Below are 25,726 nucleotides of genomic sequence, written 5' to 3'. Positions count from 1 at the left end.
TCTATCACAAAAGTTTCTTTTAAAGACGGGTTTTGCTAGCACTGTGTCTCCAGCCAATTACATTTTCTGCGCATGAGCAGACAAGTGTGCATGTGCAGATGGGTAACGGTGGCATCTTGCATTGGCAGGAGACAGTGTTTGGGAATGAGGAAATGTGCCACTCAATGCAGAGCATCCAGCCTCTGTCCGATTCTTGTAGCCACACTACTGATATGGCCAGTAGTGTTAAAATTTCTGGTCAAGGGTGATCCCTAAGTTATTGGTGACTCAGCGATGTTGGTGATGATGAAGGTCAGGGTGGGGTGGATTGGTATTTGTTTGCTGGAAATCTTTTCATATGGCAATTATATGGCACAACTGTTATCAGCCCAAGCTTGGATGCTGTCCAGGTTTTGCTATAGACTGGCACGGATGGGCTGCTTCATTATCAGAGGATCTGTGAATAAAACTGAACACGGTTCTATCATCAGCAATTTGTTACGACTTCTGATGTTAAGATGGAGAAAAGCTCATTGATAAAGCTGCTAAAGAAGGTTGGGCGGAGGACACTTCCCAGAGGAACTTCTGCAATGAGATCCAGTGACTGAGATAACTGGATATCCAGAAACATAGCCATCTTCCTTTGTGCCAGACATAACTCTAGCGACTGGAGTATTAGCCACTTGACCCCCAATAACCTCAGTTTTTTTCTAAGGCTCCTCAGTGCCTTTAATGTTAGGGTCAGCTATTCTTACTTCATTTCTGGCATTTTATATTTGCATCCATGTTTCACTCAGGTTAGTTACGAAGGGTTTTGGAGCCAAGTTTTCTAGCAGAACTCAAACTGACCATCACTGAGAAGGTCACTGGTGAGTGCGTTTTGCTTGTTGACACTGTTCATGTCTGCTTCTTTCACTTTTATGATGACTGGGAGGGCACTGGTAGGAGGGTAATTGCCCTGGCTAGATTTGTCCTCATGTTTGAAGATTGTAAAAAAATCGTCCAAGTGTATTCATTGTCAAACAGATGCCAGTGTAATACCTGTAGTGGAATAATTTAGCTAGGGGAATGGCTAGTTCTAGTATGGAGGTCAGCCCTGCTTACCAAGTAAAGCTCACTCACCATGACATGATGGATGATTTTCTACATATGTACACTCTATACTACAATTGTTATGTGTGACAATGTGCTGTAAATAAACAATTGCAAAACATTATTTGCTTAGCCAAATGCGAGGGAAATTACTTTATATTTTTTGGAAAAGCTTCTTTTGATCTTCATGCTTAATTTTCTTTGACATTTATTTCTTCTACTAATGTGCAGTAGTACGGTGTTAAAATTAAAATGCTATCAACAACTTGCATTTATGTAGCACCTTTAACATAGTAAAAAAATCAAGGTGCTCAAGGAGCATTGCCAAAAATAAATGCCACCAAGCCAAAGAAGGAGGGATTAAGGCTGGTGAAGAAATGTTTTGGTAAAGAGGTAGATTTTAAGTAGGGTCTTAAAGGAGCATAGCGAGATGGAGAGATGAAGTGGTTTGGGGAGAGAATTCTAGAGTTCAGGGCCCAGAGAGCTGAAGGCACAGCCAAGTAGATATAAAGCATGTTGAGGACAAGTGCATGTGATTGTTTTTTTAAATTACTTCAGTGTTTACAGCTGGTTTACACTAGAAAACATGATACACAGGAGGATAGATCTTTCAATTGGAATTGTTTTTGTACTGGCCCTGGAAGTGTCCACCAGTTAATAGGGGGTTAACTATATTTTATTAAAGTTAGCGTTATTTCTATGACATCTCCAATATCAAATGAAACTCTCACATCTCCACTGTTGTACACATTTGCCTTCCACATTATTCCATTATTCCTTGTTGTGTCAAAATACAGGCTCATCATGCTGTCTTCTGTTCTCGCATTCATCCCAAGATCACAAAACTATGGAACTCCTTACCATTATCAATCTTCTATTCTCCTTATAATCTACAAATGCTTAATATCTGAGCATGGCATCACTTCCTCTCCAGTTCTAGGATGACTTCTACTATTCTCCTAATCTAGGTAGTACTCTGCATTATGGACCTAGGCCTTTCACCTGAGTTTCTTAATAAAAAAAGAAAATCAATGGCACGCACTTTTAACAAATGACAACTTCCAGTCAGTCAAACCCAGTGACAAACATAACCACTTCTGAACCTTTGACCTGAAGACCCAAATTGAAAAATCATGTTTCGCTGGTACAAGTGGTGTGCAGTGCCTCAAGCATCAATGCCGGAACATAAGAAATAAATGCTCTTGTCTTATTCCCCATTTAAAACTACGCTGACTAAAAATAAACTGCAACTTGACATTGACCTGCAAATCAGCATAACTCGCTGTATGTAGCATAATCTTAAAGGGTCATTTAATTTTAGGGAAACCACCTAAACCAATCTAAAGATATGAATTTACACATTGTAGGTTTCAGCTGGAAACTGTTACAAGTAGACATTTTTTTAAAAGAGAAAAATCATTCACAGATTCATAGTTATTCACTTGCTCAACAAGAAAACTGTACAGAGTAATACAGATCTGATTAGTTTTTAAGGATAAAACATTTGGTGATCCTTCTCTCACTGTAGGCTCCAGCCTTTCTCCTCCCAAGACTAGCATTCTTGTCTTTTCTTCTTTGCTATCTATACTGCTTTGGTTATTGCTTCTCTGAACTTTCTTGAGCTCCAATACATTAATATACATGTTTCCTTCTCCCTGTATCCTTACTCTGTTGAAATCACAACTCTGTTGCCGAATATAACTCAGTCTTTTCCAGCAAATTCCCCCTATTTCTCTCAGCCTTCCTTTCTTCCCATGATCTGCAAGTTTTTTAAAACTCAGCTTGGCAACACCTAATCATTGAACTTTGATTTCTCTTCTGTCTAGTGCCTGGACTAGGAACTGTGCAAAGCAGATGGATCCAAACAAGCCCCTTTCTACTCGGTGGCACTAAGTGTTAGAACTCCATCAATCAATGCCACCAAGCTGCCACACAAACCAGATTGTTTTAACATTTTCATTCATGAGGATTGTAACTCATTCCTTGATATAAAAATGATATTTCATCAGCAGGCAATAATTATGTATTACGAAAATTACCAAAACACTGCTTTGTTTGCTACACCTACTTGTTTCACAGGATCATTCACTGAGGACACAATGCAAATAAGAATCAAATGACTAATAAATCATATATGAATAATAAACAGTTGAATTACCTATGATCTTATATTTGGTCAAACCACTCACCGCTTTTGAATGTGGGATGTTGGTGTGGTCCTTCTCCATCACAGCAAACTTCAGCACGTTGGTGAAAGCAAGGTCACTCCAGGTTGGCCAGGGATTGACAAATCTGCCATCTTTTCCTCTTCTGGATTTTGTCACATCTTCTTCCAGACGGTAATCCAATCTGAAGCTTTTCCTGGAGGATCGGGATGATGAGCTCCCTCTTATGTCTCGGCTCACATTTCCCGGTCGTTTCTTCACAGCTTCCTTTGGATAATGACTGCTGGAAACCTGCTCTTCAAGCTTCACATCCATGTTTCCCTCAACTCCGTAGTGCAATCTAAAAATGTGGATACATAATAATTACTACGAATGTAGTTCAAGACTCCTCAAACTTCTACAAACATATGTTCAAATGTCTGCAAAGTACAAAATTCCAGCTTTACATTTCTCTAATTATGTTATCCAAATAATGATTTAACATTAATTGCCACTTTCCAGGTCCATGTGTAGTTACAGATATGAATTGATGTCAAATGGCAGTCGAACTCCAAAATTAAAGTCAGATTTCAATTTAATTGGTGCATTAATGCCAAATTATGAGAACCCCCTCCAGGAAGCCATTTAACAACAGTTTAAAGCTTGCACCTTGCATTCTGGTGCATTATAAATACAGCCAGAGCAAAAGCTGCATTTTAAAAGTAACCAGATGACCCACTTGACATTCTTGGGGGGGGGGGGGGGGGGGAGTGTATAAATTGACTTTTTTTTCTAATAGAAATTAAGACGAAGGCTCCTACCTACGTTCTCCTAATATCAACAAATTGCTCTCTGGCCTTTGCGCAGGGGCCTTAGCATCTCAGTGGGAGCTGCAACTGAGGCAAATCGGTAGTAAAACTCGGACCGGCAGTTGCGCAGCACATTCCACCAACACAAATCAACCACCAAGAACAGCACTTTAAATGACACTGCGGTAATCTGTTTGGCAACTCCGGCTTACAACTGCTTAGAAGATGAACGATCTAGAGTCGGTAGATCAGCTGGACAATTTTCGATAGATTTTTTCCTGTAATAAAAACGCTATTTAATCTGCCCGTAGCACGAACGTAACACCGAGTTATCCTAAGGACCATAACGGAGCTGATTTTCATGAACCAGCGTCCTGGTGCAAAGCCACGCTTTATATAATGTTGATATTATTAACAACGTGAAGCTATAAAATACATACACAAACTTTCCGATTGGTAGAAAAAAACACTCGTGTGATGTTACGCTGTATATTAAAAAGATACCCGGTTAATTACCACGGGACACGCTTAACCCCGCCAAACATTAATAAAATATACAAAAGTTCGTTGCAAAGGCTAGGAACAGTTTCTCAGCTTACGTCGTTGCATCTAGACAAAACAGAACTGTTAGCTCCAAAAACAGCAGAGAAGCGAAGGCAGAACACAGAAAAGAAGGGGAAAACATTGTGGACCTTGCAGAATGATAACGATGTGTTGTGAGTTGGGGGAAATGCAGCGCCGCAGTCTCCCACTTTATCCACTTACTGTAAATTTTCCCCCTTGTTCCCGCCCGCAGATGATGTGACAAGAGGAACAAGTCGGGGCTCTGATGTCAGCCTCAGCCCAGCTCCAACACGTGATCGCCTTATTATCCTGCAAACCAACCATTCAGCGCTTGAGTCAAATTGCTGAGAAGTACTCTTGTCAGAGGCACAAAGGGAGATTCTTTCTGGATCCCAACAACCTCCATTAAAATAAACAACAGCACAAAATAAACAATCCCAAATTCCTTGCTATGATCTGCTTCAAGGCTTGCCAAAGTAGCTTTAACACAGCAGCAACAAAACGGAGCCGTGAGATTCTGCAGCCCTGGTTTGACATTTTAAGAACTGCACTCTGTTTTTGCGAAACAGGTCTAAGAGTAAAGTTGTCTTCAATCCTTTGCTTGTTGAATTTCCATATGCAATAGGTCAGACTTGTGCAAAGTTTTGACATTGGATCGGAAATTGCGAAAATGTCCTCGGAAAATCGAGATGGACAAAGGAAGAGTTAATAAGGAGAAATTTCCCAGTGTTTTACCTTTTTTTCAAAGATATGATTATGGTCGATTGCGTTCGATGTAAAAATAGTTATTACCAATTACAAATAAAAAGTGAACCTTAAAATATAATTTCACAATTAGAACGACTGAACGCATTGTCTCTAAAAGCTTCCCCTCCCCAAGAGTGTAGGTAATTTCGTTACTCTCCCTCCCAGCTTCTGCGGGGGTTGCTGAATGTCCCCCGCCCTTTCTCTCTACACCTCTATTCTTAGTAAAGTTATACAATAGCGACTGACCGCAGCCACTCCAGTAAAACCAATGGAAAGGAAAGGATTTGACTAGTTTAAGAAAGTTCGATCTGAATTTCAGATTGTTCTGATTTTAAAACAAACTTTCTCGAATGATCCTTTAAAACAGTGCGGTAGTCGGTTCAGTCTGGTCGCCGCTCAGCTTGTTCACAAACCCGAATTACAGTAATTCCCTTTGTTGAAACTCCTCCCAAAAGGTTGCACACGGTATCAAAACTGTCATAGGGATTAGCACTAAAATCTAGGGCTGAGTCAGTTGCCCAGGATAAAAATATTTAAAGGGGTTGCAAGTTCAGAACAATACTGAAAACGCGTCCAAAAGTTGTTAAAACAAACCAAAGTGCATCTGCTAGCAATTAAAGATTCGGGGTTTTGCAATCAAGTTTATATGCTTTTGTTATGAACCAGGATCTATGCGAGAATTTTCTGAGGCCGCTGCTGTTAAAAAAAAGGAGAATGAGATCATTTCTGAATCTAAAAAGCAGCATTTAGCCGTGAAAATTGACATTGCCACAAAATATGGATCCGATCAGTTAAAAGGAGCTCATAGAAGGTTAGAGGTTCACCTGGGGTGGCAGCGAAACTTTTTCTCTGCTGAACCGCCTCCTTGCTCACTCTGACCGCACTTCACCGAGTATCTGTGAATGGAACTCCCTACTTTACCTGCTGCTGTGACAGAGGCAGCCGAGAGAGGCCGACACATCTCTAGGCATGCAATCGCAGCCCTCTCTCTCTGACCATCGCCTCTCACAACACAAGCCTCGACACGTTATTCAGATCCATCTTTTAAAAAAAAATATGGTAACTTCAGAACGACGAGGTGCAGGCCAAATAACGACAATCCGCAAATTTCCCAAGATCAAATCCCACGCACCCGACGCGCTCCTGCAAGGCACCCGGAAACCACAAGCCACGTGTACTGCACCTAGTCATTGAGCACCCACAAACCAGGTGGCAGCTTCAGTCCTGTGGTTCCATTGTCTGGTTTGGCCAGCGGTTAGAATTCTGAGCCACCAATTCGGCCCCTCTCCCATGGGCAGATTTCCCAAGATTTGCGTGGAGTTTCCGTGTTAATGGGCTGTTTTCCATAACCTCATTATAATTTTTTTTAAATTAGTTAAATCTGACTGCACGTATTGTGCTTGCGAGTACATTTTGTGTTGTAAAGTTATAGTTTCTATAAGAACAATTGGGATGGACAACAAATGCCGGCCTTGCCAGTGACGCTCACACTCTAGTAACGAATAAAAAAAGGTAATAAATTATGCAGTCCTAATCGCGAAAACAACATACACCACAATTTTAACGCCCTAAGCCTCAGACATTAGAGGTTAGGGTTGGTTCACTGAACCAACCCTAACAAAGACGTTGCCAAACTTTTTACTTTAAATGTCAGGGTTTGAATAAATGCTTTCAGAATGCAATTTTTATTTAATGTTATATTTCGCAATTCCAAATTATTCATGCAAATTATAATTGAGAATATTTTAACATTTCATAATATGATATATTTAAGGTCACGGTTGTATAGGTACAGCTAAGTGGCAATCTAGTGATGTCTGCCTAAACGTTAACTAAGCATATTTATTGAACCGGTGAAACACACAATCTATTTACTGCTCACAGAATGCGAATTTATATTTGTGTCAGAAACGAGTTGGTTATACACAATACGCACGTTGTAACGCATATTTTTTTTAAAAACTCACCTAAATGCTATTACAAAATTATCGTCCACTTTTTAAAATAAATATTCATGTGTGAGATGTAATATGTAAAATTCATATTTTGTGATTTTGTAAATATTCCCAGAACAACAACCAGGTATCAACAGGAGAAATGTGGATCCATTCTCGCGCTTTAGACCACAGCAACTCGGAGCTCCCAAGCAGGGCTGCCCATCCCTCAAAGCGTCTGTGGGTTGATTGGAACTGCCTGTGTGTGGCAACCTGCTGTGACGTAAGACGCACGCCCTCACTATCCGCGCATGCTCAGTGGTGGCCGTAAGATGGCGGCGTGTTTGCAGCGTTTGAGTCGTGTTGCTGGACAGAGATTTCTCGGGAGGGTTTTGGCCAGTTGCAAGCGGCAGGTAGGTTCGGGGCGAAGCAGCACAGCCTGTAGATCAGTTGTTGGAGATGGGAACCTGTTTTTATTAACCGGCGATTTGGGGTTCGCCGATGTCTTTAATCCGGAGCCGGGGAATGGAGATAAAAGCAAAAAACTGCGGATGCTGGAAATCCAAAACAAAAATAAAAATACCTGGAAAAACTCAGCAGGTCTGACAGCATCTGCGGAGAGGAACACAGTTAACATTTCGAGTCCGTATGACTCTTCAACAGAACTAAGGAAAAACAGAAAAGAGGTGAAATATAAGCTGGTTTAAGGGTGGGTGGGACAGGTAGAGCTGGATAGAGGGCCAGTGATGGGTGGAGATAACCAAAAAATGTCATAGATAAAAGGACAAAGAGGTGTTGACGGTGGTGATATTATCTAAGGAATGTGCTAATAGGTGACATTAAGGGTAGAAAGCAGGACGAGCAAGGTACAGATAGCCCTAGTGGGGGTGGGGAGGGGGGAAGGGATTGAAATAGGCTAAAAGGTAGAGATAAAACAATGGATGGAAATACATTTAAAAATAATGGAAATATGTGGGAAAAGAAAAATCTATATAAATTATTGGAAAATAGGGGGATCAGAAAGGGGGTGGGGATGGAGGAGAGAGTTCATGATCTGAAATTGTTGAACTCAATATTCAGTCTGGATATTCATACTGTAAAGTGCCTAGTCGGAAGATGAGGTGCTGTTCCCCCATTTTGCGTTGAGCTTCACTGGAACATTGCAGCAGGCCAAGGACGGACATGTGGGCATGATAGCAGGGTGGAGTATTGAAATGGCAAACGACAGGGAGGTCTGGGTCATGCTTGCAGACAGACCGAAGGTGTTCCGCAAAGTGGTCACCCAGTCTGCGTTTGGTCTCTCCAACATAGAGGAAACCGCATTGGGAGCAGCGAATGCAGTAGACTAAATTGAGGGAAGTGCAAGTAAATGCTGCTTCACTTGAAAGGAGTGTTTGGGCCCTTGGACGGTGAGGAGAGGGGAAGTAAAGGGGCGGGTGTTGCACTTTCTGCGGTTGCATGGGAAGATGCCGTGGGAGGGGGTTGAGGTGTAGGGTGTGATGGAGGAGTGGACTAGGGTGTCCCGGAGGGAACAATCCCTGCGGAATGCTGCCGGGGGGGTAAAGGGAAGACGTGTTTGGTGGTGGCATCATGCTGGAGTTGGCGGAAATGGCGGAGGATGATCCTTTGAATGCGGAGGCTGGTGGGGTGATAAGTGAGGACAAGGGGTTCCTATCATGGTTCTGGGAGGGAGAGGAAGGTGTAAGGACGGATGTGCGGGAGATGGGCCGGACACAGTTGAGGGCCCTGTCAGCCACCGTGGGTGGAAAACCTCGGTGAAGGAAGACATGTCAGAGGAGCTGTTTTTGAAAGTGGCATCATCAGAACAGATGCGACGGAGGCGAAGAAACTGAGAGAATGGGATGGAGTCCTTACAGGAAGCGGAGTGTGAGGAGCTGTAGTCGAGGTAGCTGTGGGAGTTGGTAGGCTTGTAACGAATATTGGTGGACAGTCTATCACCAGAAATTGGTACAGAGAGGTCAAGGAAGGGAAGTGTCAGAGATGAACCATTTGAAAATGATGGAGGGGTGGAAATTGGAAGCAAAATTAATCAATTTTTCCAGGTCCAGACGAGAGCATGAAGCAGCACCGAAGCAATCATCGATGTACTGGAGAAAGAACTGTGGGAGGGGGCCGGAGTAGGACTGGAACAAGGAATGTTCCACATACCCCATAAAGAGACAGGCATAACTGGGGCCCATGCGGGTACCCATAGCCACACCTTTTATTTGGAGGAAGTGAGAGGAGTTTAAGGAGAAATTGTTCAGTGAGAGAACAAGTTCAGCCAGACAGAGGAGAGTAGTGGTGGATGGGGATTGTTCGGGCCTCTGTTCGAGGAAGAAGCGGAGAGCCCTCAGACGATCCCATTGGGGGATGGAGGTGTAGAGGGATTGGACGTCCATAGTGAAGAGGAGGCGGTTGGGGCCAGGGAACTGGAAATTGTTGATATGATGTAGGGTGTCAGAGGAATCACAGATGTAGGTGGGAAGGGACTGGACAAGGGGAGAGATAATGGAATCAAGATAGCAAGAAATGAGTTCCGTGGGGCAGGAACAGGCTGACACGATTGGTCTGCCGGGACAGTCCTGTTTGTGGATTTTGGGTAGGAGGTAGAAGCGGGCCGTCCGAGGTTGGGAGACTATCAGGTTGGAAGCTGTGGAAGGAAGATCTCCAGAGGAGATGAGGTCAGTAACAGTCCTGGAAACAATGGCTTGATGTTCAGTGGCGGGGTCATGGTCCAGGGAGAGGTAGGAGGAAGTGTCTGCAAGTTGACGCTCAGCCTCTGCAAGATAGAGGTCAGTGCGCCAGACAACAACAGCACCACCCTTGTCAGCAGGTTTGATGACAATGTCAGGGTTGAACCTGAGAGAATGGAGTGCAGCAAGTTCAGAGAGAGACAGATTAGAGTGGGTGAGAGGAGCAGAGGGAGGGGTCCAGGTGGAGGGAGAATATTGGAGGCGGGTAAAAGGATCTGTTGAACGGGGAGAGGACTCCTACCCAAAGAAGTGAGCATGGAGATGAAGGCGGCAGAAGAAGAATTCAGCATCGTGTCGAGCCTGAAATTCATTGAGATGAGGGCGCAAGGGTGTGAAACTGAGTCCTTTGCTGAGCACTGAATGTTCAGCATCAGAGAGGGGAAGGTCAGGGGGTATGGTGAATACACGGCCGGGGCTGGGATTGGAAGACGGGATGGGGACAGAGGGACGGGCAGGGGTGGAGGGTCCTGGATGGGCGATGGTGTCGATGAGTTGTTGGAGCTTGCGTTCCTTTGCACCTGAAAGAAAGAGACAAAGTTTCTTGTTGAGGCATTGGATGAGACGAAGAATAAAATGAAACTGAGGGCACGGGCAGCTTAGAAATAGGGTGCGTCGGTGCTGTTGGAGGGAGAGGTCAAGTGTGTTCATATGGCGGCGCATGGCACTGAATATGAATCTCAGGATGCGACGAGAACAGCAGTCCGAGGAGCGTTGTATGTCCCGGAGACTTGTAATCCTGGGTGGGTGCGAAACATGAGGGATGGAACTTCAGTTGAAATCCACGTGGGGTAAGTCGGAGACGGAGACAGTCACTGAGGAAGGAAATATGGCTGTGAAAGCGAGTTTTAGTAAACACCTTGTCAAACACTAGGAGAGAAATGGAAAGCAATGAAGGTGAACAAGGCAAAAGGGAGGAACAGAAATCCTGTTGTAGAGAAGAGCAATACTTCTTCAAGGTAGGCATTCCTTGAAGAGAAGTGGCAGTCAATTAAACACTAAGATAAAAGCAAAAAACTGCGGATGCTGGAAATCCAAAACTGAAATAAAAATACCTGGAAAAACTCAGCAGGTCTGACAGCATCTGCGGAGAGGAACACAGTTAACGTTTCGAGTTCGTATGACTCTTCAACAGAACTAAGGAAAAATAGAAAAGAGGTGAAATGTAAGCTGGTTTAAGTGGGGGGGGGGGGCGCGGGGGGCGGGCTGCGGGCGCGGTGGGACAAGTAGAGTTTGTCCTTTTGCCTATGACATCTTTTGGCTATCTCCACCTAGCACTGGCCCTCTATCCAGCTCTACTTGGCACCCTCCCCCCCCTAAACCAGCTTATATTTCACCTCTTTTCTATTTTTCCTTAGTTCTGTTGAAGAGTCATACGGACTCGAAACGTTAACTGTGTTCCTCTCCGCAGATGCTGTCAGACCTGCTGAGTTTTTCCAGGTATTTTTATTTTTGCCGGGGAATGGAAGCTGTGTGTGATTAATGTGACCGAGCCAAGGCCAGGATGTGGTTTGTTAATAGTTTTAATGAGGGGAATGGGAATGTTTGGTTGTTAGTGTCACAGAATCATGTTTCGGGTCGCTATCACAGTACGGTCTTGTTGCAGTTTCACGGTGAAGTAATAATGACACAATTGTAACTGTAAATTGAAGTTCTACTTCTGAATAGTGATAGATTAACACCAATTTTGTTTTGAATGTGTTATTTTATGAATTATATCTATAAATTATAAAGGGTATAAAGATGTAAGGGTGAGACAGCCATTGTCATGCTTTTGATAAGTCAGAAGATTGTAGGTTTGAGCTCCATTCCAGTGACTTGATCTACGCCGACACACCAGGACTGTAGTGAGGGAGTGCTGTACTGTCAGAGGTTCTTGTCTTTTGGATGAAATGCTAACCGTCTTCATCGGATGAATGTGAAATACCCAATGGCATTTTTTTGAAGATGAGCAGCAGAGGTGTCCTGGCCAATTGTCTAATCATTTAATTCATTGCTGTTTGTACACCATGTTGTTTGGAAATTGGGTTCTCTATATTATAAGTTATTACACTTCAAAAAGTGCATAATTTGTACTTTGAGTTGTTCTGAGATGGTGAAAGGCATTCTAGAATTGCAAGTTCTTCATCTGTGACTACCTCAGTATTTGTTTCTGGCAAATACAAATTAAGTTACGGTTCACATTGTTGAACTGTGGTTTTGCTGCTGTTTGGTCATTAGTCTCTTTCTTTGAACTGCGTTAAGTAGTAGTCCAGTGAGTTAGCATTACATATAAAACTGTAATATGGTGCATCTGAATCTAACTCTTTGTGTTTTGGGTAAAGGGAGATATCGAAAACCCTTCCCAATATGTAAGGCTTATTAAAATGAAAACTCAAAAATCGTGTGAACAAATACATGTTCTGTTATTTTGACAAGTTAATGAGGAAGAACAGAAGTGTGAATACCAATGGAATTAAATATTGCTCATAGGTCGCAGCAATAGAATGGATGGCTGAATAAAAAGGAGCTAATCTTCCTTGGCAGTAAAAAGTTTAAGAGCGCTGATTGGCTTTTGATATTTTTTAACTAAACATAACTGCAAATATGAGGTTCAGTTAGATTTATACATGGATTGCATCACCCTAACAGAAATTTTAAATTCAAGGAAGACTTAAAGAATTGACTTTATAGACAGCATGTATATTAGTAATTAGGAAAATTGTCAATTACAAATCTTTTTTGTAATTGTATTTTTCTGCCGTTATTTTGCCTTATTATTTTAGCCTATCCTACACAGCTGGAACCGATTCCAGGCCACTCAAGCAACAGCTGCACATATTGTTCTGAATATTCCAGAAACAAAAGTAACTGTTTTGGAAAATGGACTACGAGTGACGTCTGAAGACTCCAGTCTTCCAACATGTACAGTGAGTACTGAGCTGTTTGGTGTACTGGTATTTGTTGCTTGCTCAATCCTTTTTCTTATGTGAGCTTTATAGTAACCAGGAATTTAATTGCCACATGGTGTATACCTGTTTTTGCTTTATTGCATTATTTATATGAAGGATGTACAAATTTTTTCTCAGTGACTATTTGATTGGTATACCTTGGAACCCATGAATCAGCTATGTATAGGGTAATGCCATATATGAATGATCAAGCTCCAAAAGGCAAATAACCCAGCATAATTTTGCTATAAACACACCACATTGAGCACATTGAGTAAATATAAAATAATTACGTTTAAAAGTTTCAGTTTATAAAGTACTATCTTCTGACCCGGATTTCTGTTCTATATTGCCTGACTCCATCTCTCAACCTTTGCCGTACTGAAACTCTTATTCATTCCTGTATCACCTACAAACTCAGTGACCATCAGACTGTCATTGCTGGATTCCCATCCTCTATAAATTTGAGCTTCTCTAAAACACTGCCAAAACTTCTATCCCACAGCAAATTCAATTTGGCAATCAGCTGTATCCTCATTGACCTATATTGGCTCCGAGTCAGTTGTCTAGAGGGTGTGAAATTAGGAACATTTCAGGAGTGAAATTAAGAACATTTCATCAACCAAAGCTGAAAAGTTTGGACCCCTCCAACACAAACTGCAATTGATGTTAGGTAATTTGTTAATTTTAAAATTGAGATAGATTTTTGTTCACCAAAGGTGTTAAGGGATATGAGGCATAGGCAGATATAATGAAGTTTGGTTGCAGAGCAGCTGAGATCTCATTGAATGGCAAAGAACAGGGTCAAGGAGTTAAATGGTCTATCTTGTTCCTAGGTCCCAAGTCCCCGAAGGCATTAATGCCTAATGTGTCGCACCCTTCTCTGCTGTCTGTGCCGTGCTGCACCCTTCTCTGCTGTCTCCTTTGATTCTGTATCCTGTCCTCAGTGCTCTGCTCCTTTGACTGCAGTCTTCTGTGCATTTCCCACTTCATCCCACCACTAGGAACAAAACTTTCAGCCACCTAGTTCACTGCTTTGGAACTCCGTCCTTAAGCCACGCTACCTCTGCAACCTCAAAACCTCTTTTGATCATTTGTTCTAATCTGTGCCTTTCTGACTCGGCATCTGTCTCACTTGCATCTACTTGTGAAGCCTCTTGGCCATTTCTTGCCTTGAAGGCACTGTGTAAATGTTTGTTATCTTAGTCCAAACTCTTCATCCTACTCATGAAACCATGTTACACTTTCCAACCATAGCAATGAGATTGATACAGAGGACAGGTTTCCTCCTCCTCCTCCCTTAACAAACCAGGCTGCACCTGTAGCATGTTAACTGATACAAGATGCTTACATCATAAAATTGGCAAAAAAAAAAGATTCATGATAGCAGGGCAAAGCTGGAAGCAAAAACAAAAATTACTGGAAAAACTCAGCAGGTCTGACAGCATCTGTGGAGAGGAAGACAGAGTTAACATTTCGAGTCTGTATGACTCTTCATCAGAACTAAAGAGAAATAGAAATGTGGTGAAATATAAGCTGTTTAAGGTGGGGTGGGACAGGTGGAGTTGGATAGAGGGCCAGTGATAGGTGGAGGCAAAGGAGAGATTGCCAAAGATGTCATAGAAAAAAGGACAAAGGGGTGCTGACGGTGGTGATATTAGCTAAAGGATGTGCTAATAGGGACATTAAGGGTAGAAAGCAGGACGAGCAAGTGACAGATGGCCCTAGTGAGAGTGGGGTGGGGGGAAGGGATCGGATTACGCTAAATGGTGGAGATAAAACAATGGGTGGAAATAAATTATAAAAATAATAATAGAAATAGGTGCGGAAAAAATATATATCTATAAAAAAATATAATAATTATTAGAAAAAAGTTGGTGAGGATGGAGGAGAGAGTTCATGATCTGAAGTTGTTGAACTCAATGTTGAGTCTGGAAGGCTGTAATGTGCCTAACCAGAAGATGAGGTGCAGTTTTAGTATGCATTGAGCATCACTGGAACATTGCAGCAGGCCAAGGATGGACATGTGAACATGAGAGCAGGGTGGAGTGTTGAAATGGCAAGCGACAGGAAGGTCTGGGTCATGCTCACGGACAGACCGAAGGTGTTCCGCAAAGCAGTCACCCAGTCTGCGTTTGGTCACTCCAATGTAGAGGAGACCGCATTGGGACCAGCGAATGCAGTAGACTAAATTGAGGGAAGTGCAAGTGAAGTGCTGCTTCACTTGAAAGGAGTGTTTGGGTCCTTGGACAGTGAGGAGGGAGGAATTAAAGGGGCAGGTGTTGCACCTTCTGCGGTTGCATGGGAAGGTGCCATGGGAAGTTGAGGTGTAGGGGGTGATGGAGGAGTGGACCAGGGTGTCCCGGAGGGAACGGTCCCTATGGAATGCATGGTTCTGGGGGGAAGAGGAAGGTGTGAGGGCGGATGTGGGGGAGATGGGCCGGATACGGCTGAGGGCCCTGTCAACCACCGTGGGTGGAAAACCTCGGTTAAGGAAGAAGGAAGACATGTCAGAAGAACTGTTTTGGAAAGTGGCATCATCGGAACAGATGCGAAGGAACTGAGAGAATGGGATGGAGTCCTTCCAGGAAGCAGGGTGTGAGGAGCTGTAGCCGAGGTAGCTGCGGGAGTTGGTGGGCTTGTAATGAATGTTGGTGGATAGTCTATCACCAGAAATTGAGTCAGAGAATTCAAGGAAGGGAAGGGAAGTGTCAGTGATGGACCATGTGAAAATGATGGAGGGGTGGAAATTGGAAGCAAAGTTAATACATTTTTCCAGGTCCAGACGAGAGCATGAAGCGGCACCGAAGCAGTTATCGATGTACCGGAGAAAGAGTTGTGGGAGGGGGCCTGAGTAGGACTGGAACAAGAGAGACAGGCATAACTGGGGCCCATGCGGGTACCCATGGCCAAGTTATATCCAGCTTGAAGAGAGCCTGAAAGGAAATCGGAAAAGATCAGCCCTTAAATCAACCTGACATCTAATGTTCTGTGTATGGGAAAAGACTCCTCACAAAAATCAAACCTTCTAATCATATGAAAATCGACAACTGTATCAAATGAAGATAAATTGTAAAGCTGTCACCATTGACAACAATGGAAAAACCATTATCATCACTAAAATAAATTTAATTGTGAGCATATCACTGTCAATACCAAGTGTCTTTGGAAAGTTAAAATAATCAATACAATAAGTAAAATATTTTTTAAAATGTTAAGGGAAAGAAAATATAAAAAATATTGCCACTTTTTACTTGTCTGTTTGTGTGTCATGTTGCTTCAACCTCTGGTTGCCTGGAGGTCTTTGTCCTGGCTCATGCTGACTACTCCTTATTCTGTGATTGAGATTCAAAGGGCCCAGAGGAGAGAGGGGTGCGCTGCATCCCTTTCGATGTTCTAGATCTAACTGAGCTTCCAAATTCTTATTGATCACACCTGCCATTGTTAGCTTCTTGCTATCTCCAAGCATCCACAACAACTGTTTTGAAGTTGTTCAGTGATTATGTATTGAACCTGGCATTTCAGGTTTGTGATTAACATAGCCCTGTTTTATCTATGATTAGCTCTGCCAATTTTGATTTTTACACTCTTTCTGCCTTTTAATGCTGTATGTATCTCCTTGAGTCTCTCTTCTGATGGAATGAGGAATTTTGTTGCATCCCTGCCTTTGGTTTTATTTCCCTGGATGCTCATTGCTCCTCTACATTAGCTACTGTAATAATGATATATTACATTACTTCATTTCCTCATATTATGATCTCCAGCAATTGTCATTTTTCCTATGTGTAGCTAACTGACCTGTTAGGTAACTGTTTTGGGAATTTTTTTCCTAAATTCTCATTTTTGTGAGATGAATCAATAAGAAAACAATATCTTCTAAAATTTGAGAACAACCCTCCCCATTGCAATTTCCCATTAACTTCTTGCCAAAAATCAGGTCCTGACATCAGCTTGCATGTTGCACCTGCCATGTTGACATCATAGATGTAATGCAAATGTATCTGGACTGGGTTACAGGAATAGAAACAAAGACTATGTAATTATTTTTTAGGGGAGCCTGGATTATCTTTAGGTATTGCTGTGAGGAAATTGTTTGGCTTTGATTCAAATTTATATGCTTCCTCCTGAGTAGAGCTTGTTGTTTTCTGTAGGTTGGACTGTGGATTGATGCAGGGAGCCGCTATGAGAATGAGAGGAACAATGGAACAGCTCATTTCTTGGAGCACATGGCTTTCAAAGTAAGACAACACCGACCCACCAGTGTTTTCAGCCTGTATCCATAAAAGTATTTTTACGTAATACATAAATAAAACATAAAAGTACCCATTAAAAGTAGAAACTTTCATTTACGTAGCACCTTTTTATGTAGTAAAATGTCAAAGCAGCTTTATTAAGTGACAATCAATCCTGAGCTGGAGTACAGAATAGAATTAGGTGGAGTCAGCTGAAAGGATAGGCTTTAAGGAGGTTTTTGATGTTGTACCAAACTGGAGTGATTTGGGAAGAAAGTCATTGTAGGAATAAGACATCATCAATATTTTCATGAGTGAGGATGGGGGTAGGAAGAAGGGACATACAGTAACTAGAGTTGGAAGAACTGAGATTGCAAACAAGAATTTAGGACCCAGGGAAGGTTGCAGAGGCAGAGTGGAGTGAGGGTGTGTAAACATCTGTGCTGAGGACAGGGGGCCTGTAGTATTCACCAAGTTCATGGATAATGGGTAGTGAGACTCAGTATAGGATAGTTGGAGTGTATGCGGAGCAGAACTTGGGAGACTGATGGGGAGAGCATTGGAGAAATTGAGCTTGCAAATGATAAAAGAGATGGTTGTGGTCTTCAGCAGAGATGGGTTGTGGGCTGGAGAAGGACACTATCTTGGTGGATTGTCAGCTTTGGGGGGTGGACTAGGTGTTGAGCTGGAAGCTCAGTTCAGGAAAATCAGACATAGTATAATTTCCAGAAAAAAGCACGTACCTATTCTTTCATCGCAATTCAATACATTGCCAGTAAACCTATTCTTCCTCCTTCCGCACAGGGCACAAAGAAACGCTCTCAGTTAGACTTGGAACTTGAAATCGAGAACATGGGAGCCCATTTAAACGCATACACATCTAGAGAACAAACAGTGTATTATGCAAAAGCATTTTCTAAAGATCTGCCCAGAGGTGATTCAATTAATCTCTAATTAGCTTTTGAACCTGACTGCCATAGAACATAAAGGTTCTCTTATTTTAAAGAGAGCTATAGTTCTGTAAATTATTTTTTTTGTGACGGCTTGTCTCTAATAACTGGAAGAGATGCATTTCCACACCACCCCCACCCCAGCACGCACACACACGGTAATGTGCTCTTTAATCTGAATTCATTGTGAATATAATCAGCATTGTGTTTTCCAGAAACTTTAAACATTTGTCTGCTTACAAATGATATGTTGCATCATAATGTTACAGAATTCAGTGATGAGAGCTTGGTCATAAAAACATCAGATTAAAACAAACCTGCATTTTTTTGCTACTTTGCTCATAGCTGTTGAAATCCTCGCAGACATTATCCAGAACAGTACTTTGGGAGCAGCTGAAATTGAACGTGAGCGAGGAGTTATTCTAAGGGAAATGCAAGAAGTTGAAACTAATCTTCAGGAAGTAGTCTTTGACTATCTGCATGCAACAGCCTATCAGGCTACGGCTTTAGGCCGTACCATCCTGGGCCCTACGGAAAACATTAAGTATGTCCTTGTTAATAGTCATTTTGAATTTTTGTCCTAATTTTTAAACTCACTGGAATAATTATTTTAACAGATCTATAACTCGGAATGACCTAGTGGAATATATCACAACACACTACAAGGGACCAAGGATGGTATTGGCTGCTGCTGGAGGTTTGAACATTTTCAGTCGATTCTTCTAATAAGGAATGGCCTTCATTCAGTGGTCAATGTATCACAGTGCATTCAGGCAACAGAGAGTATGGTTTTGGTGTAATTGATCATTTTCATTTCTTTTGTTATTGATATAAACATTTTATTTAGCGAGGATATGCTATTGGATGTAAAGAAGAGTGTAAGAAATGGACTTTAAAAAATATTTTTAGGGAATATTGTTATTCTGTGGAAAAGGCTGTGTGTGTGTGTGTGTGTGTATGTATGATTAAGCTGGGCAGAGTTTAATAGGAGACAGGTTGTCTGGGGGCGGGGGGGGCGGTTTAAAACATGAAAAGGATAGTGTTAGGTTTGAGGTACCAATGAATAGGTTAGATCTAACATTTGCATTTTTTAGATAAGGTGAGAGTTTTTTTGAATATCAAAGGATAGTCAAAGGTGCCAAGAAACATGTTTGCATCTTGCGGGAGTTCCATAGGTAAATAGAAGGCGGGGTATTATATTTTATTGACCTGAAAGTAAAGAGAAGATAGAAACATGAAAGATGTTGTATTTGGAAGGATTTGAGTTTCAAAGAGGTGTGAAAACAATAGAACCTGAGATGAAAGGGGAAAATGGTATTTAAGGATTCCTGTGGAGACCTTAGGGTAGCTGTTGGGCTGTTTGGGCTGCTTGAGCTGTGAGTTGTAGCAACTGGAGCTGTGGCTGAGAGAGGATGCAGTTTGAATCAACCAACCAAGTTAAGCTAGAAAGGTCTTTGGCTGCAAAAAACAGTTTTATTCTGAAGTTTGGATTTTCATAGCAGAGTGGAAGTGTGTTCCAGGTCATGTGGTGTACCTTTATTGAAGCTACAGCAGTTTACCTTGGATAACATGACTGGATTTTTTATAGTTAAACATCTATAAGGGAGTATTGCCTGGAAGGTGTTTACTTGCGGGTCTGACCAAGTAGAGAGTCTTTTTGGGGGAATGTTTTGTAACACTAAGTTTAACTGTGTATCTGTAATCTTGTGTGGCTATGTTTTCTTATATTCTTGTTAATAAAACTTTTATTTTTAATTTTTAAAATCCCAGAAGTGTTACTGGACCTCTTACTGCTGAGATCAGTACATCCCCTTCTCATTTTCAGAATACATTGATTCAGAATGATTTCGATTGCACAGCAATTAACATCAGCTGTGGTCATAACAAGAATTTGTTGGGAAATGCCACTCTTGAGCCTAAACTAAGGACATTAATATGAAGCTTAATATGCAGTTTAATTTTTGATCAATATTTGTAGAAAATGTTTTGATATTTAATAGAATTATGTTGTTTGATTTACTTTTGTTGAAGATTTAACTAAGTGCGAATTTTCCTTCATTGCTTGTGACTGAACTGTACACTCAAAATTGCATTTGTGTATATTATGCACTGTAACTGCTTTATTCTTATACTTGACCCCAATGATGTACTCCAAGTAGCTGAGTTTATTCTGTGCATAAATCTGTCACACAGATGAGGAATATCCCAGATTCAATCCTTGGTTTGCATTCTGTAGGGCTGCTAACAGTTAATATTCCAGGTTTAAGGAGCGGAAACATCAGCTTTTGTTCCCATTCCAAACATTACTGTTGGACCCTGCTAGAAAAGCACATTTGTGAATGTCAGTTGAAGATAGGATTGGGCTTTACAGTACTGCTCCCTGCAGTTCATTAGCCTGTGGCACTGTCACAGCAGACATATGAATAATGGCCAGTTGAATAAAGTACTGAAAGGTGATCTGTACACACACAAGCCCACCCAAACAAGAAGTCAACACCTTTGGGAGGGAGAGAAGAAATACATGTCTTGACATGCGGGTATTTAAGTTGTACATATTTTGCTTAGATTGATCATTAGGCCAGAAGCAATCAGCTTTACATTGTAAGTATTGTATGTCCAGAAATTAATTGGATTGATTGAATATTTTTCTATATGTCTGCCAGCATAGTTGCACATTTTCTTCAATTCTTTAAAGTTTGAAATCCTTCTTGCAGGAGTGGGACATGAAGAATTGGTTGATTTGGCAAAGCATCATTTTGGTAATCTATTAACGACTTATGACGGTAATACCACACCAGATCTGCCTCCCTGTAAATTCACAGGAAGTGAGGTATGTGCATAAAGACCTAATATTTCACAAAGTTTGCATGCTATTGCAAGACTGAGCATGTCAGTCGGTGACTTGGTTCCAATTCCTTCTATATAGTTCGGTTGTGACAAGTGGCTGCTATGAGATCAATCTTTGTTTCTTAACTTTGAGTGTAATTTTGCACAATTCCTTGTGATCTTTCAGAGATCTGCAGCATCCTTGTGAGGACTGAGAGTATGATGGTGGATCACCTGGCTAGCAGTTGTCTACCTGTCTTTTCATCTTTCCAGTTGCTTGTGTGCCATTTCTTCATCCTTGTGTAGCAAAACAAATGTACTTATTATTCTGGTCAAATTGGGAAAGAAGTGAATGAGTTCCTTTTATTAATCATTAAGGAGGACAAAGTTTTACTTGATTGTATAACTTTGTATAAGCTTGCACCCCAAATGCCAGCCAGTAGGAGGGAGAAAAGGGGCCAAGAAAGTCTACACCTGATTGTGTAACAATTATTTGATAACTATTTAGATGTTCTATGTATTAAGCTTGTAGAATTATATAAATCTCATATTATGTTGCTCTAAGAATTTTGGTTGGGAAGTAGTAACTCTTCCAATCGAACTGAGTAGGTTTGAGTGACTGGCTCTGGGAACTCCATATTCCTTGATGATAGTTGTGTATTTCAAATTACTTCAGTTACCGGAATTTACTTACACAAAAAATGTACATAAAATCATGTATGTAATATTGTATAGTGTTAAAATGCACAATTTATTTTCTCAACTCCAACACATCGTTAGACTTTAATTCAGATGGGCCATAACGTCAGAACTCCCCAGCGTTGCATTTGGTGGGGTACCCCAAATAAGCGCTGGGGAATCCCTCTCGGAAGTTCCCAGGGAAGAGTTTGCATGGCAATTGCCCAGAGGTGCAAACTTCCTCTGGACAATTGCCCTGCTCTGGGAACCATCTGAAAATGCGATTTAAATCACAAACTTCAGATGGTTCCGCCAGGGTTACACCAATAGTTACTCAGGAAAAAGTTAGAAAAATTAAAACCTCTTCTAACTTCTGAACAGCTATTCTAAACATCCAGACCAACTCTCCCCACATCCCTGCCCACAAGGTTTCCCCCCCTGCCCTCTGATCTCCCACCTCCCAAATCCTATCCATTTATCTTCTCCCCTGTCAATTTCACTGGCCCTTTAAACGTACCTGTTTTATGGCAGCTAGTCTCATAAAAGGCTGCGTGGCCTCCTTGAATCCATTAGAACTGCATTTCACAGGAGCCTGCGAGGAGTCTTTTGATGCAGACCCCAAGCAGCTTCAGCGATTGGAAACGTTGGTGTAATTTAAGGGCAGCTAAGTATGTATTTATTTATAATTCCTGCGGCCCATCTCTTTCCGACGGTAGTTGGAAGTTACAGTCCAATTGTTGTATCTTTGGGCTTATTGTTAAAGTTTTCTCAACATTTCTGCTTGTATTTTGATAATTGCAGCAGACTTGCATTGAAGTGCTAATTCTTTGTTTAATAGATTCGTGTAAGAGATGACAAGATGCCATTAGCTCATATTGCAATTGCTGTTGAAGCTGCTGGCTGGTCACATGCAGACACCATTCCTCTGATGGTGGCAAACACCCTGATTGGTAACTGGGACCGTTCTTTTGGTGGTGGTGCGGTAAGTAAGCAGGAAAATCCCAACAGAAAATAGGCTCTATTAAACAAAAAATATCAATAATTTGTACCCTCCTTTTAAACCTGTGAACATTTAGTTTGAGGTTGTTGCTTTCAGGAAAGTTGTGGCAAAGTGTAGATGATTTGCCAATAAAATACTATGTACTTTGGGTGGTGAAGAAGCTAAACTGAAAATTCCACTTTGTGACAAATTCCAGCACCACCTGAAATTGGGAAATAAACTTCTCATCACTTTGGCAGGCTGCACCAAGAATTTCTCTCAAATTTAATTAGCTTCCTTCCTGAAAGTGTTAACTATGCAGGTAGCACAAAATAGACTCTGGTAGAATCCCACCAATCACTGGCACCCTCAAAACAATCTTTTTCCATTTGTTGTCATTCTCTGATTTCTAATACAAAACCAGTTTGCAAACTAGTTAGCCGATTTTTCTAACCATTTCAGTTGTTTATCACCCTTGTTTTGGGCTGTTGCATGTATTGAGGCAACCAAGAAACACAGCATTGGGTCACACTACTCTGGGCCGTACAGCTAGTATTTAAGGAGTTTTGAATACCTTACCTCTTACCAAACCGCAAAATGGTAAAATAAGCTAACTGTTCTATTCCATTGCTTTATATGTTCGAGTTTAAATTAAGTTGGCTGTCTGAATAAACAATTCACTTTTTTTTTAAACAGAACTTGTCCAGTAAGTTGGCACAGATGGCTTGCCAGGGTAACCTCTGCCACAGTTTCCAATCATTCAACACCTGCTATACAGATACTGGCCTTTGGGGGCTTTACATGGTCTGTGAGTCTAACACAATTGACAACATGCTGCATTTTGTTCAAAGAGAGTGGTGAGTGAGTGTCCATAATGCATCACAAGTCTTACTTTTTAACTGTCATGACTATCTTCATGTGATCTTGGTGATATCAAACTACTGTTTTCATAGAAAATTGCAGTTTGTTTATTTTGTGGAACTAAAGCTGCCTTAAGTACAAAATACTTTAGAGGCGGGGGATAGTGTGCAGATTTCTGTCGAACAAAATACCATCAATGCTTTAAAATTCAACATCCTTCCATATACTATTTATACAAAACTAGATCAAGGCTTTGAAGAAGACACAGAAAGGATTATTCTCTTCTGAATAGCAAAAACTAAGAGGGGATTTGATGTGTTTTTTAAAAAATGAAGCTTCAAATAGATTAGAGACGCTGCCTCTGGTTCTTGACCCTTCAGACATTGGAAACGATGAAAAACATTTTTACCCAGTGAGTGGTTAGGATTTGGAATGTGCCATCTGAAAGGGTGGAGAAAGCAGCTTTAGTGATAGTGTTATGACTCTGTTGCACTATTCAGCCTCAGGAAACACCTGTTAGGAACTATTTTGATCCTTATAGTGTAACACACATGCAAAAACTGGCTGCTACAAGTTACTACGGCTACAACATCTCAAAAACACTTTGATCACACCTAACAACTTATGCTGGAACTGTATGAAATGCTGGTTAGGCCACAGCTAGATTATTGCGTGCAGTTCTGGAATCCGCATTATAGAAAGGATGTGATTGCAGTTGAGAGAGTGCAGAGGAGATTTACCAGGATGTTGCCTGGGCTGGAGAGTTTGAGGAGAGATTGGATAGACTGGGGTTATTTTCCCTGGAGCAGAGGAAATAGGAAGGAACTTTTCCCCTTGTTGGAGGGATCAATAACCAGGGGGCATAGATTTAAGGTAAGGGTCAGGAGGTTGAGGGGATGTGAGGAAGAATTTTTTTACCCAGAGCGTGGTGGGAATCTGAAACTCACAGCCTGAAAGGATGGTAGAGGCAGAAACCCTCATAACATTTAAGAAGTATTTGGGTGTGCATTTGCGATGCCATGGTATACAAGGCTATGGGCCTAGTGCTGGAAAATGGGATTAGAATAGTTAGATACTTGTTTAACCGGCACAGACTCAATGAGCCGAAGGGCCTTTTTCTGTGCTGTAGACCTCTGACTCTAATATCTCCTTTGGATATTTTTATACACATTGAAACCAATGATGGGGGTCAACTGAGCTGTATATGCCACTAATTCAGATGTTTTTCTATTTCAGGATGAGATTGTGCACCAGTGTTACTGACAGTGAAGTTGCTAGAGCCAAAAACCTCTTAAGAACAAACATGTTGCTGCAGCTTGATGGTAAAGACGAGGTTTATCTATTTGTAGAGTTTCTTACCAACGTTTGTCTAAAATATTCATTTAGAATTTCAAAATTTGCAGGATCAACACCGATCTGTGAAGATATTGGGAGACAAATGTTGTGTTACAATCGAAGGATTCCAATCCCAGAGCTTGAAGCTAGGATTGAGGTAAGTGTACATAATGCCTGCATACTAAAGTTGCATGTGCTGTTGGGACAATTAAGAGGGCAGTTGTGTTTAAGGGAGTTTACACAAAGTGTACCTTTGTGCAGTTGCTTTAAACTAAATAATACTTTGCATTTTTGAACCAGGCTGTTGATGCCAAAACAGTAAGGGATGTGTGCACCAAGTATATCTACAATAAGCACCCTGCAATTGCTGCTGTTGGTAAGTGGACATCATCATCATGTAATTTTCCTGCAGATTGTTTCAATGTTTTGTAATGCTATTTATTTTTTGTTCCAGGTCCTATTGAACAGCTCCCAGATTATAACAGAATTTGCAATGCAATGTACTGGTTGACAGTGTAATTAGCAGCAGCTATAAATGTTTGTAAAAAATAAAGTGAGACATTTATATTTGGTTTTGTTGTTTTATTATCAAATAATCACATGCACAATGATAAAAGGGAGTGGTAACATCTCATTTCTTCGATCTAGCAGTATTAACTTGGTCTTGTGCAGCTTTCTTTGCTTTGACCATTTCAACAAGTTCCTGTGAAGTAGGAGCAAAAGTTTCAACATAAAGGCCAACTTTGAAATCCGGCATAGCAGATGTCTAAACATTAGTATAGGTAACATCCCTGAATCAAAGTTATACTCTCAAACTCAGATTAAATAAAATGTTTGTATACATTTAAAAAAAAGTTAAAAGTTAGGAACTTGCAAGTCTAAATTTTATTATACTTATGAGGTTACAAACTGC

The 25,726-nt window shown here is 41.3% G+C and overlaps 3 protein-coding genes across 24 annotated transcripts in view; 1 reads left to right on the top strand and 2 right to left on the bottom strand.

Moving 5' to 3' along the window:
* Window positions 1–7,449, bottom strand: part of napepld (N-acyl phosphatidylethanolamine phospholipase D) — a 54,142-nt gene extending 46,693 nt beyond the window's left edge. For 2 of the 20 annotated variants that reach the window (XR_013578113.1, XM_078553246.1), the window contains exons 1-3: window positions 6,257–6,490; window positions 4,790–4,897; window positions 3,261–3,576 (exon numbers count right to left, since the gene is read on the bottom strand). Coding sequence is in view for 19 of the 20 variants with exons in the window: in XM_078553246.1 (XP_078409372.1) it covers window positions 3,261–3,576; window positions 4,790–4,897; window positions 6,257–6,306 (474 nt within the window). In the remaining variant the exon portion in view is untranslated. Of the gene's footprint in view, window positions 1–3,260; window positions 3,577–4,036; window positions 4,060–4,236; window positions 4,389–4,623; window positions 4,898–5,581; window positions 5,761–6,159; window positions 6,492–7,302 lie in introns of those variants that run through there. The other 18 variants (XM_078553248.1, XM_078553247.1, XM_078553242.1 and 15 more) reach the window with 16 other exon arrangements.
* An 84-nt stretch (window positions 7,450–7,533) lies between these two features.
* Window positions 7,534–25,378, top strand: pmpcb (peptidase, mitochondrial processing subunit beta). Its single transcript, XM_078553238.1, has 13 exons — window positions 7,534–7,682; window positions 12,788–12,931; window positions 17,104–17,190; window positions 17,989–18,118; window positions 18,480–18,678; window positions 18,752–18,831; window positions 20,849–20,964; window positions 22,477–22,620; window positions 23,314–23,474; window positions 24,715–24,800; window positions 24,882–24,970; window positions 25,114–25,189; window positions 25,268–25,378. The coding sequence occupies exons 1-13, from the start codon at window positions 7,581–7,583 to the stop codon at window positions 25,330–25,332; spliced, it is 1,479 nt and encodes a 492-aa protein (XP_078409364.1). The 5' UTR covers window positions 7,534–7,580; the 3' UTR covers window positions 25,333–25,378.
* Window positions 25,375–25,726, bottom strand: part of dnajc2 (DnaJ (Hsp40) homolog, subfamily C, member 2) — a 42,187-nt gene continuing 41,835 nt past the window's right edge. For all 3 annotated transcript variants that reach the window (XM_078553236.1, XM_078553235.1, XM_078553237.1), the window contains one exon: window positions 25,375–25,516. In XM_078553236.1, coding sequence (XP_078409362.1) covers window positions 25,445–25,516 — 72 coding nt within the window. In that variant the 3' untranslated portion in view covers window positions 25,375–25,444. The remainder of the gene's footprint in view (window positions 25,517–25,726) is intronic.

Source organism: Cetorhinus maximus, chromosome 12 (assembly GCF_964194155.1).
Source record: "Cetorhinus maximus chromosome 12, sCetMax3.hap1.1, whole genome shotgun sequence".
Taxonomy (NCBI): Eukaryota; Metazoa; Chordata; class Chondrichthyes; order Lamniformes; family Cetorhinidae; genus Cetorhinus; species Cetorhinus maximus.
This window is presented reverse-complemented; position numbering and strand designations above follow the sequence as displayed.